This window comes from Peromyscus leucopus, chromosome 4 (genome assembly GCF_004664715.2).
Source record: "Peromyscus leucopus breed LL Stock chromosome 4, UCI_PerLeu_2.1, whole genome shotgun sequence".
Lineage (NCBI taxonomy): Eukaryota > Metazoa > Chordata > Mammalia > Rodentia > Cricetidae > Peromyscus > Peromyscus leucopus.
In genome coordinates, this window is record NC_051066.1 from 54,451,395 (window position 1) to 54,464,945 (window position 13,551).

At 41.9% G+C, this 13,551-nt stretch overlaps 1 protein-coding gene across 8 annotated transcripts in view; it reads right to left on the reverse strand.

Moving 5' to 3' along the window:
• Positions 1 to 813: 813 nt before the first annotated feature.
• Znf385b (zinc finger protein 385B) overlaps positions 814 to 13,551 on the reverse strand; it is a 392,624-nt gene continuing 379,886 nt past the window's right edge. For all 8 annotated transcript variants that reach the window (XM_037204903.1, XM_037204901.1, XM_037204902.1 and 5 more), the window contains 4 exons: positions 6,308 to 6,553; positions 4,678 to 4,856; positions 4,094 to 4,195; positions 814 to 2,099 (listed from right to left, as the gene is read on the reverse strand). In XM_037204903.1, coding sequence (XP_037060798.1) covers positions 1,884 to 2,099; positions 4,094 to 4,195; positions 4,678 to 4,856; positions 6,308 to 6,553 — 743 coding nt within the window. In that variant the 3' untranslated portion in view covers positions 814 to 1,883. The remainder of the gene's footprint in view (positions 2,100 to 4,093; positions 4,196 to 4,677; positions 4,857 to 6,307; positions 6,554 to 13,551) is intronic.

Below are 13,551 nucleotides of genomic sequence, written 5' to 3' on the forward strand. Positions count from 1 at the left end.
GCCCCAGCCCAGCCCAGCTTCTGTCTGAATATGATCATGGGAACTCTGACGATGCCTGAGGGAACAGAGCACAGTTCAGTCAAATGCCCTCTGGAATTACCCGCCTGTGAAATCCTGATGTAATAAAACGGTTGTTATTTTGGTCTACAAAGTTTTAGTTGGTAAAGAAATAACAGCCCATCAGGACAAACAGTGGTGCACTAAACGCTATGCTTACAAAGTGTTAGAATGGTGTGTTCTGATCGGAGGGAGGGGCCAGGGAGGGGCATGAAACTGGAAGCCTCCATAAATGTCACTGACTGGGATAAAAGATGAACTGGGGATTCAGAGGACCTGCACCAAGTCTTAAGAAATCAGAGCCACAGGGTTTTAACAGGCTGCTACCTTTTTGGACAACATTACTACTTTGGCCCAGCTTCACGGAGAGTCAGAGAGAATGTGGTGGGGAAGCCTGGCCTCATACAGATGCTGTGAGCAGCAAGCGATGAGTAAACATGACAATTAAGTACGCACGCGAAAGTGTGAAATATGTATGAGGCAGTCCTCCTCCTACCCATTAGACATCTCTCATCAGGTGCTGTGAAATTACAGGAGTCTCCAGAGAAAACACCACCGAAAACACCAGCAGATTTTTTTTTTTTTGGTACTTTTATTGAAAAGGTACATTTAAAAAAATACACAGACATTTTACCATTTACAGATTGCAGATATAGGCCCTCAAAAAGAGTTCACTCTCTGTGTTGTTTTATGATACCTCTTGCCCCTGATATCACAAACATTCCAGTCTTCTTAACATCAGTTTTTTTTTTTGGGGGGGGAGGGTGAAGGGGAGGGCATGGTCACATGACCTATGACGTAGTCACTGAACAGAAAGACAGATTGTTCAATTATAAATTATATATCTTCTGTACATTATTGCATCAAAGAGCCACAGAGTTATGTAGCATCATTACAAATGAAAAACAAAAGTTGAAAATGAAGATCATTATGTGGAAATACACGGATTCATTGTCTTCTTGCAGATGTACAGAAGGTGCCAAAATGTGCAATTAGGAAGCTCTTTTTGTTTCTGTACACATTTGCTTAGCAACTCAAACCAGTGAGGGTGCTACAAAAATAAGTTAAAACAAAAATAGCAAACAGGTAGTAATTATAGCTATGTTATATGGCTTTCTATTTCATTTAAATCTCTCCAAATAAAACACGAAATAAAGAAAATACATTATCTTTTGTTCTCTTAAAGAGAAAAAATTTCAAAGCTACCTTTGCTTCCTAACAATTACACAGCAATAAAAAAAAAAAAAGGTTTAATTCGACAAGAGTTACGATCTAGTACTACACGGGATACAACAGTACTCAGGTCTAGAACAGTACACAATCCCTGTGGACACTAGTACACCAAAAGGAAAAACGCCATGATCCATGGGGAGGATGGTAACCACAATTAAGCACTTGCGATGGGCTTTTGTTCCACACTAGAATATGCCCGCTTGGATTCCGGAGTTATTTACAGACATCCGACTGAGGAAGAGTCTACCGTTCAAGTCTGTCAGGAAGATTCCACTTTGTTTCTAAGCCAGATCACGTCCATGGGAATACAGAGGTTGGTTTTCTTTTTCTGATCAATATACTTTCAAGAAACTTAAGTATCTCAGATACGCCAATTGGCTAGGGTAGGACGGAGGGGACATGGGAAATAAGGGGTTAGCGCCCTTGAGCCTGGCCTCCGTTTGTGGCTGGAGGCTGGGCTGGGCGGTGGCCTGCACTTTGTCAGAGGGTGAGTGGGGTACTTACAGTCACACACACAAGGCTTACATTGCTGAATCCTTTGGGCTTTCCTTCTACACCTTTCCACTGGCCTGGCCTGTTGCGGGCTGCAAGTATTAGTAAGGGGCAAAGAGGATGGAGGCAGGAGTGGCCCGGATGGGCCCGTGGCCAGGCCTCAGCAGCGCAGGAGGGATGGCTGCAGCCTGGAAGAGAGAGGCAGATGGCCGTGGCGGCAGGGACAGGGCAGAGGACACAGCTGCGGCCGCCAGGGGCGAGGACAGAAAAGTCGGGGCCAGAGGCTTCATCAGATCTTTCTGGAATGCGAGCTTTGCCTAAGAAGGGACAAGACCGGGAGACAGGGTGAGAATACCATTGAGTCACAGCACCACTGAGACACTACAGAGCCAGCGAATTGAGTTTCTTGGCATCTTGACTTTGAGAAGTCAGGAAATGATGGCTGTCACTGGGCTCAGTGGCTCTGGGTGTGGCTTGCCTTTGGACGCTTGCTTCAGCTCTGTTTTGGTCTCTGGACAGACACCCAGAAGGGTCCTGCCTAGGCAACCAGCTCAACTCAAATCTCAGAAGATGTGGTCTAGAGAGGTATGCAGCTTAGGCTGGCCTTGAACTTGCCTCAGCCTCCCAGCGGGCAGAGATTACGGATGCACCACAACATCCAACGTGTTCAGTTTTGGTTTGGGGCAAGTGTGATTCTTCACTTCTCTTAGACAGACTGCACTGGGGTTAGGTAATTGAGGTGAAGAGCATTAGGGACCCATGAGGAGTTGAGAACATAAAAATTAATTTGCACTTCTTGTACTGTCCCCATGATGAGCATTCCCTGAAAAAAAATAAATCAAATTCAAATTCTGTGCTTGACAGTAGGTCTAGGTGGGCCGGGAACCTTTTCCACTTAAAGGGATCCCAGTGTGGACACCTCCCAGGAAGAAATCAACCCTAAATTTCTGTCTTTTGCCATCAGAGGGGGCTGTGCCAACTGCATTTGCTTAAGGCAGGTACCACCTGCTTGCAGCATCCACTGGTAGCTTTGGTGAGGCTAGAAGGTGATCTAGGGCCCCCTCCAGCAGGCCCGGCCATCTCCATCTCAGATTAAACACCATGTTAGGCCAGCCCCCCAAGATCTGTGAATCCATCCATCTATGTATTTATATGATACCTGTTGCTCAAGTCTCTAGAGTATTTGTGTAAGAAACTGACTGAAAACAGTACATATTGAGAGCAGGTGAGATGGGCTAGTTACCAACATGAATAGAAAGAGCAATACATACACTTTCCTATGTGTATGCACATACCAGAAAATGGGGAGATACCAAATATATAGATTTTTTTTTTTTTTTTTTTTTTTTTTTTGGTCACAAAAGTAGGGTCTGAACCTTCCCAGAATTTCCCAGCCATCACTTGCTCTTGTTCTAGGCCTTTTGTTTTCTTCATCTCTTACAGAAAGAAGTATGTCTTTGACAAGGATTTACTAAAAGAGTAAGACATTAGCTCTTAAAAAAAAAAACTGGTTTATTTCTATTTTAATTGTATGTGTGCATGAGTGCAGATGCCTGCTACATTCAGAAGAAGGTGCCAGATCCTCTGGAGCTGTTGTGAGCTGCCTGTCCTGAGTGCTAGGAAGCGAAGTTGGGGCCTGTGCAAGAGCAGCAAGTGCTTTTAACCCCTGACCGGTTTTCTCTCCAGCACCGGGGCACTGCCTTTTAAAGCGGCTCCCCTTGGTTGTTCAAAGGTAGATTGCTTCAGAGTTCCCTGCAGCGGGGAATTAAGCAGCTCATTCTAACATTTCTGAACCTGTGAGATGGCTGGGCAGGTGAAGGCGCCTTCACCTGCTGTCTGGCCTGACCTGGATCAGTGGATATATGTGCCTATAGCCAGGCCTCACAACCAGAACTTGATCCCCAGGACCCACAAGGTAGGAGGAGGGAGCCAACCCCACCAAGTTTTCCTCTGACCTCCACATGTGCACCATGGATCAAGCACCTGGCTCTCATGAGTTCACAACTGTTAGCTTAGTGCTAGAACTCTTGCTTTGTGGGTAGGAAGCTCTGGAGTAGATCCCCACTCCAGCAATTTGATGATTGATAAACAAACAAACAAATAGATAGAAAAACAAATTAAGTAGGTAGGAAGCTCTGGAGTAGATCCCCACTCCAGCAATTAGATGATTGATAAACAGGAAAAAAAAAAATCAATGGATTGATTACTCATGCCTGGGAGTCTAGTGACCACCTGTTCTGAGGCTCTCCTTAAGACCACCATTCAATCCAGCAAGGCTGTCCCATCAAACAGGTGTGCGAAGGGAACTTACAGCTAAAATGCTTGGGCTCCGCTGGAGCTTGTTGTAAGGGCTGTATTTCGGCTTCAATGGTTTTCCTGCCACGCGGTCTTTATGCCTTCGGCTTGAAATGTGCTGAAAGAAGTAAGGCGCATTAGCTGACTTCCTGAAAGCTTTTCTTCCTAGATAATGATAGCTGATTTCTCCATTCCCCCTCGAGGAGAGGACTTTTCCTTCCAGTCCAATGCCCCTGTCCCTCTATGTTCTCTACAGTCTTACTAGATTCCCCAAGCTGTCATGGTCGGTCACCACCAAGAATGTCTTCCTTGACCAGACCCTGAGTGTTTAGGAGACAAACGTCACATGTCACTGACCCTTGGCTAATGATGCATCGCATGCTCTTGGTAGCTTTTGTGCCCATCTGTCTATCTTTGGCTCCTGGGCTGGAAGCTGAGAGGTAGGAAGTTCCGGCTCAGATACTGGGTAATGACCTTCTCTTCTACACAGCACTTGCATGTTAAATTTTACAGCGAGCACACAGAGAATCATTTTTAGATGAGGAGCCACACACAGAGATGACTTAACTGGGTAAGTATGTCTTATTTGGGCTACCTTACCTGTTTGAGTTGAATTTCTGAGTTAACATGGACATCACAGATTTCACAATGAAACGTCTTATTCTGGAGTCCTGAACCCTTACTGCCATTTTGCATCTTTAATCTTGACCCAGGTCTTGGATAGGACTTAATTGGACCAGCTCCATTACGAGCCTCAACCATGGTCTTATGTTTAGATCCTAGAAAGAAAGAGGTATATGTTTAGTAGCTATTTAAGGACTGGGGGCAGGGCTGGAGATGTAGTTCAGTTAGTGGAGCTTTTGCCTCGCATGTGTGAAGAAGACCTGGGTCTGATCCCAGCACTTCATTATCTTGGTGTGGTGGCTTATGCCTGTAATCCCAGTACTTGGAAGGCAGAGGCAGAAGTTCAAGGTTACCAGCAACTACACAGCAAGTCCAAAGCCAGACCCTACCTACATAAACAAACAAATAAATAAAAAGGAATTATAGGAAACCCTTTATTTTTCTTCCCTTCTTTCGTTTTCTATCACTTTTTCTCCCTCCCCTTCTCTCTTTTCCCCTTCCCTCAACTTCCTCTCTTCCTTTCTAGTTTTCTTTCTTTCCTCTTCTTCTTCTTCTTCTTCTTCTTCTTCTTCTTCTTCTTCTTCTTCTTCTTCTTTTTCTTTTCTTTTTTTCTTCTTTTCTTTTTTTTTTTTTTTTTTTTTTTTTTTTTTTTTTTTTCTTCTTTTTTTCTTCTTCTTCTTCTTCTTCTTCTTCTTCTTCTTCTTCTTTCTTCTTCTTCTTCTTCTTCTCTTCTTCTTCTTCTTCTCCTCCTCCTCCTCCTCCTCCTCCTCCTCCTCCTCCTCCTCTCTCCTCCTTCTTCTTCTTCTTCTTTTTTTTTTCCGAGACAGGGTTTCTCTGTGTAGCTTTGGTGCCTGTCCTGGATCTCGCTCTGTAGACCAGGCTGGCCTCGAACTCACAGAGATCTGCCGGGCTCTGCCCCCAAGTATTGGGATTAAAGATATGCACCACCACCTCCTCGCCTTTCTAGTTTCATTTGAGATAGGCTCTTACTATATCCCAGGTTGGCCTTGAACTTACCTTGTAGCCCATGCTAGCCTCAACCTTGTGATTCTCCTGCTTGAGTCTCTTGAATGTTAAAATTATGGGCATGCACCACCACATCTAGCCCAGGTACATGTTTTCTTTTCATTAATTTTAGTGTCTGAGTAATACTGTCTATCACAGTGGGCTATTATAAGTTATTCAGAATTTTATTACTGATAAATTTTATGTTGTTTCTCTCTCTATATATATTTTTATCTCATCAGTGTATAGCAGTGACCAGTTGATATAAAATCTTTGACTATATTTCTGTCATTTCATCACAATGATTTTTGGTAAGTATTCGATGCTTTTTGATGAAATTAAGAACATGTTTTGTCTCCACACTACTTTTGCTTGGCACTCTTCAGTCATCATGACCACACTTTCCTAAAACTGCTCCTTTAAATTAAAGAGAGAGAGAGAGAGAGAGAGAGAGAGAGAGAGAGACAGAGAGAGAGAGAGACAGAGACAGGGCCGGGGAACAGTGAACAAACTTGGTGTATAAGCACCAGATGTGATATTCTGGTGAGAAGAACTGGGTTTGGTTCTCAACACTGTTTAGACCGCAAAGGCAGCTGCTAACCTGTGTTGTGTGCCTCCAGCTGTGACAGGGAGTTCACAGCCACCTTGCATAGTGAACAATAGAGTAATTTTTTGGCTTTTTCTTCTTCTGATTCAGCAACAGACCCCGGAGCGCCATTTGTGCTCTTGGAGGGAGAAGTGATGGTCGCCGGGGGCAGGGGCGTGGCTCCAGACTTGAGGAGAAAGGAGCCTCCTTCAGAGCCTGAGGGCTGACTGGAACTGGCGGCTTTCAATTTCGCTTTGTCTTCTAAGAAAGACACAGAGAGGTGTTATTAAAGTTCCCCATCCCATACAGGCCAGAATTAGAAGCAGGACTTTGATTTCTATATCAAATAGGAAAACCACCGTAGGTTCTTTTTAAGTTTAGCACAGATTTTAGCTTGTAGAGCTTGATTTAAATAAAACCCCACCCCATAAGCTTCCATATCAGATCAACCCCCAATCATGGTGATCTATGAAGCATGACTTTGGTCTCCCACTTAAAATAGGTGATTCTTCTGAAATCCCCGAGTCATAAATCACGCTCTATAAAAAGCTTTACTATAACAAAATCAGGTACTCTTCAGTATGATGGCAAGGCAAGATGGCAACATGAGATGTGTCATTAGCCCACGCTGGTTTCAGCTGACTACTTGTGACTTAGTTACGGCATGGGTATGACATTAAAATTTAACTTTGACACCAAGTCAAAACTTTACCTTTGTGTGCTTGGGTAGAGGGAAGGGAAGAAACATGGTTAATTGTGGTTATGATTAGTTAAGTTTTCCCTGCTTTCTGAATGGCCATGTACTCTATCCAAAACATGGAGGTTCCATTCTTCAGGCTCATGAATTATTGCCCATCTGAATAAAAAGTTTTCAATAATCACATCAACCACACTCACAACATGAGTATTAGTCAAATAATTTAAAGACATCTTGACATTTTTCATCACACAATTTCTGAAGGCTTCTTATCCTGAAGGGCCCTGAGCAGGCTGTGAGGGGTCACAACGACACTGATAGAATGAATCTAAGGCATTGTTCAGTGACTCCCCTGTGAAGAAAAGCTGGAGCCTCGTGGGCAACAGCACACCCATCTCATGTTTAATTCTAGTAGAGTTGGCACTCTTAGAAAATGTCTAGAGAAGGCTAACTAACTTGCCTTAAGAGAGGAAGACTATGGGAAAACATATTTGTTAATTGTCCTAGGCAGTTCAAGACTGCATACAATTGGCTTAGATGCCACCAATTGATTTGTCTGTTTCTATGTTTATTCACAAAATTCTGCACATGGCAAACCAAAGCTTTCAGTGTTTACTATAATGATTTTAAAAGCTTCCTTAACCTGGGGATTCACCACTTTGCATCTTTCCTCCATGTTGGGTGCATGTCAAGATTAACATGGAAAGACTGGACAAGCAAGAGTGCCCTTGAGAGGGCCCCGATCTGAGGAGCCAAGAGCTGTATTTTCTGGTTCTACATTTTGTATGCCCTTTCAGAAAATATATTCAAACTTGAGGATGAGATGAAGTTTGATGCGAAAAGTCTGCGACTTTTGTAAAAATGAGAGGAAGATTATTATTACTCCTAATTTGTAAGAGTAAATCAAGGTGGAGACTCATGGTTGAGATTTGAACTCCTTCATCTGCAAGCTTCTCTTATAGGGAGTCTAAGAGAACTCATGAGCTGCAAAGGAATGTGTCAGTCTTCCCAGGGTGCTGTGGGAGCTGCCCAGCTCTTGTGATGGAGACATGTTACTGCACACAGGTTACTTCCTGCTCCAATCATTTCATTTGTTATTTCATACGAATTTGACCCGCGAACCAGTGGTCTACTCACTCACTCTTCCTGATGTTACCATGTTAGGTTCCTGATATTAATGTTCCCCATGCACCTGTATGTTTATGTCAAACTTTGTAGCTAAGAAGTACTACTAACATTATTCTCTTATAACAAATTTGTGGGATAGGTAAAGCTGAAAGTATTTTTTTTTTCTCATTTAAAAGTAAGGAAACTGAACTTCATAAATGAGTGTCATGTTTCCCATACCTGGTCTTCATGTGGTATACCAATCTTTTTTCAAAAAGGAGAAGCGACTTAATATATCATCATTAATATTACAGATGTACACAAAAGCCATCCTACATATGAGCTAGCTGCTGTTTAGTTTTAAGACTTTTTTTTTCTTTTTTTGAATTTAAGTTTTTGAGAATTTCATACACAAGTGTAGTATTTAGATCATTTTCACCTCCCTTTTTTGTTTTATTTTCACACACACACACACACACACACACACACACACACACACACACAGAGAGAGAGAGAGAGAGAAATCAGCCTGCCATTTATTTTTCTTAAGTGAAGGTACTGTACATTATGCTCAATAATCACTGCTTTACGTTACAATAAGGTGTATAAAATATACATTTTTTTTCTTTCTATACTTATTTCTTTAAGAAAAAACTAAGCAATTTCCTTTTTCAATTGTTAATTCATTCACTAACAAATGCATGTTGACATCCTGTTAATGGCTGACAAGGTGCTAGACACTGAAGAGAACGGTAAGCAAACCAGGTACAGATGTGAAGAGGAGGAGGGATAGAGATAAAGTTAGAGGGAATGAGATGGCCACTCAGAGGTCCTATCTTATGGTGGGACCTAGTGAGAGGCACAGGAGCACAGAGCCGACATGGTTACTTCTGCTTGGGAAGAAAGGAGCATGTTTTCATTAAGGAAGTGGCATTTGGGAATTTTGAAGGTCAGATTTAGATAAGCATAGAATGAGGGTGAAACGGAGTAGAAAATGGATGGCTATCAGCCAGCACGCAAGGGCATAGGTAGGGGGTTAAAACATCTTTGGGTCTCAACCTGGTTGCTGAGTACAAGACTGACAGTCAATGTTAAGGGAAATATTGCTGTAAAGGTCAATTGAGCCCAGAGGCAGAGACTCTCAATTCCATTGAAATGTATATGGAGGACAGAAACCTCCTTTCCCCCCCCCTTTTATTTTATTTTACAATACCATTCAGTTCTACATATCAGCCACGGGTTCCCCTGTTCTCCCCCCTCCCACTCCCTCCCCTTACTCCAGCCCACTCCCCATTCCCACCTCTTCCAGGGCAAAGCCTCCCCCGAGGACTGCGATCAACTTGGTAGACTCAGTCCAGGCAAGTCCAATCCCCTCCTCCTAGACTGAGCCAAGCATCCCTGCATAAGCTCCAGAAGCCTCCCTTTTAACAGCAGACTGAGATGCATAGTATATTCAACTTCAGCGTGATTTAGGATTTAGATAAACTATTGTTTTCCATGGGATAGGCTAGAATCAATATTTTGGAACATGAGGAAGAATTTTGACTTTGGAAATATATAAATGAACTCAACATAGTCAGAGGATTCTGTTGTGAGATTGATACCTGCTAGTCAATAAAAAAACAAACTCTAAAATCAAGAAAATCAATGCTGCATTTACATATTTAAATTATGGCATTCTCCCAGGATGTGTGAACTTAAGAACAGCAGGGACTAATTTTATTGTCTCCCCTCTCAGCGGCTTGATATCCCAATCTACTATGTTATTTCTCTTTGTTAAGTGACATTTTTAAAACCTGAGTTTTAAAATGGATTTGAAGGTTTAATTAATGTTCTGTTTACTTCTGTTTCCTTTAATAAAGATGCGTGTCATCTGGAACTTGGAGTTAATGTAAATTCCATTTTCAAGTATTCCCCTGCCTAATGTTAATTAGCAGGCCTTCTGACTGTCATAATTATTTCCTGTCTACTCACACACTCCTTGTAAGGTTTTATGCTGCAGGACTTTGAAGCTACTGGACCTCTCACCCCCTTCCCAAGCTCCAAACACTTAAGGACTCTTCGCTGGGGGACTTGTTTATATCCAGCTGATGAACCACATAAAGTCAGCCATCAATACTTGTCATCCTTATTTTCCACTCCAGAAACTTCACACAAATAAGTTCACCTTGTTCAAAGTTAATACTGTATTTCATAAATGGTACCTTGGAGGGCTAATGTACTAACATAGAAGACAGAAGTTTCTGGATATAGTGCTAAGAAATGGATTTGGGTAGATGGAAAACCCATACATATATGTTTCTTAATTAAAACAAAATTTTTTACTTTATGATGTTTGTCTTAAATTTTGATTTAGAAATTTGAAAGCCCCACCAAATTTTTATTATTCTATTTGAAAGATTACTCTTGAATTTGATTTTATTAATGTGATAACATTTTTTTCTAACTAGGTTTCAATGGTTGAATAATATATGTATTTTTATATTAACAAATCTATGTTTACTATTATTGAGAGCTACTGGTAGTGTTGTGCCCAGGTTCTCAAGACCCCCAAGCAAGACCACCACAGAGCCAATATCTGATGCAAGCACGCACACAGAGGTTTTTAATAACAAAACAAGCAAGCTTGGTCCAACATCCGACACAGCGGGTGGAGGAGGACGCCCTGAGCACTCACTTTAAGGGGTTTATATAGGAAAGGTTTACATGCAGCTTGGGATTGGATGAGGGGGTTAGGGGTGAGGTAGTTCTTTGAAGTTACTGGCTGAACTATAAGAATGGGGTTACTGATGGCTAACAGGATTCAGGGTATCTACAGAGACATAAATTTTTTACTCCCTATGTCCTGCTTTTGTTGAACCCAGGATATATACATTCAGATTTATTGCTCCAGTCCTACTCTCTTAGAAGTTCAATTTCTGGCCAGTTGAGCCCATTACTCCCCATATCTTGTTTTGCCAAGTCCAGGATATATAGATTTATTGTCCCAGCCTTATAAGTTCAACTTCTGGTCACTTCTAAAACTGCTGGTCAGCAAATACCTTTGGAGGAGGGGAGGGGGAAGTATCTCTCAAGATGGCTACTGATTTTTCCCTTTCAGTAGCAAAAGACCATGGGAGTATACAGCAGGTGATAACTAGTATTCAGAAGGTCAACCTATCAGAACCAAGGGTTCTGTTGGAGGAAACCATACATACAAGGTGTTATGGAATTACTGCCTTTGGAATAATTGGCTGTCTCTTGTTGTAAACTTCTTGTGCAATAACAGCTATGATTCTCCCCACTTACAGTGCATTTCCATGTAATGTGTACAACTAATCTCATGATTACATCTCAATCATATGGGCACACATAAATTATGGATAGTCTAGAAGATGGTTTCTTATTTAACTGTACAATTTTTATGAATAGAAACATATTAAAATATGCTTCATAACTAGGTCTATTGTTCCATGTGGCCTGTAGACACTTAGAGGTCTTACTCTCCATCCTTAGCCGCTGACAAGACAAAATTGGCCAAAGTGTCCTCATAGAACTTCCACAGAGTGGAATTGCAGGTGCCTGGCCTTGTTGGATCAAAACCCTTCAGAAGAATTATAGCAAACTAGAAGTTACTGTGCAGGTGTCTGGCCCTGGTATATCTTAGTCCTTCAAGGAATCAACAGCACCTATGTTGCCCTAAGCTTCCTCCACCAGCACCTCCCCACTCGGATTCAAAAAACAATTAACACTTTGTATTTATTTCTACACCAGTTTTTAATATAAGATTTTAGGCTCAGTAGACTAATTATGTATATGTCCTGAGATTCAGGTGATTAACAGAAAAAGGCTGTTAACTGACTAACCATGTCTGGATATTATTAATCACATAAAATGGTACACTTATTCTTTGACTTTTCCTTAAATCTCTCATTGGTAAATGTCTTCTCTTGTAACCCTTGTAGCTATCCCTTTAAGAGATAGGCAGAACTTTTTACCACCTACAGCTGCTGTCAGTCACCAGTTAAGCTGACCAAGTCTTTGCCAAGTGTGACTCTTACCAGAATACTTGTCCTTGTGAGTTTACTTTGTAGTTTTTACTAAGGAGTTGTTAATGAATGGATGTAGAGATGCTTGGGCGGGGGTGTGGGGGGGTGTGGGTGTGTGGGTGGGGGTGGGGTGGGGTGGGGAACGAAGGGGAAGGACTAAGAGAAGAAAACAGTGAGAGAACAGCAGAAGAAGGGACAGAGAGGAGCTGAGTATGAGAACAGAAAAGAAGCTGTGTGGACAGAATTGACTTAGAAGAATAGAGTGAATGGACTAAAGGACTCAGTGTGCTTCGATTCTTTTCAATAGCTCTAAGTTCAGATCCTCAGCTGGTTGTCAGATTCTTCCATGGACTCTGGAGGAAACAAATAGGGACTGGACTACTATTGTTTTCAATATACTATAAAAATTTCGAAAATAAGGTCAGATGACATTTAACAAGTTAAAGCTACCCACGAGTTCACCAAAAGTTGTATATCACGTATTTTACACAAATTCCAATGAGGGAGAAACCGTTTACCTCTACTTTTATGTTCAGTCTGAGTTTCTTTTGCAAAATCTCTACAGAGCATAAAGTACATGTATTTTAATACATCTGTACTTTTTTTTTTTTTCTCTGTGTAGCTTTGCGCCTTTCCTGGAACTCACCTTGTAGATCAGGCTGGCCTCAAACTCACAGACATCTGCCTGCCTCTGCCTTCCGAGTGCTGGGATTAAAGGTGTGTGCCACCACCGCCCGGCCACATCTGTACATTTATGTAGGCAGATACAGAAGGTTTGTTTGAACTCCTAATCAATTAAGAACTCCCAAAGGTAACCACTATTCTTGCCTCTATCAAATTATATAAGTAACTATTTTAAAACTTCATATGCATGGAATCATACAATGCACATTTCTGTGCTGTTACATAGAGAAGGTTTTTCCTCACTGCCAAGTAATGTCCCACAACATGTGACCACACTATAGTTTATCTTTTGGAGAATGATGAACATTTGGAATGTTTTCAGTTTTGCCTATTTTGAATAATGCCACTATGAGCATTATGTTCTCTTATAAACACAAATACTAATTTGTAGTCAGTAGGAAAAATAGTAGAATCTCTGGGCCATAGGACACTCATCTCTCTACCTTTAGTAGGTTCTGAAAACAGTTTTCCAAAAATAATTGTACCAATTTATCTTCTTATCAAGAACACAGGAGAACCCTAGTCTTCCTGCATTCTCTCTAGGACCAGGTGCTGAGGTAGGCTAGGAAGAGGAGAGTGCATGTTGCGAAAGGCTAATGGCACAGGAGAGCTGTAGGGCAGCAGGGTGCTGGGGGGTGGTGGTGGAGGGGGCTGAAACAATGTGAAAAAATGAGACCTTGCTAGAACTGGCTAGGACCACCATGGCTGCCAAGACAGCTGCCAACTCTTCCTTGTCTTCTTTA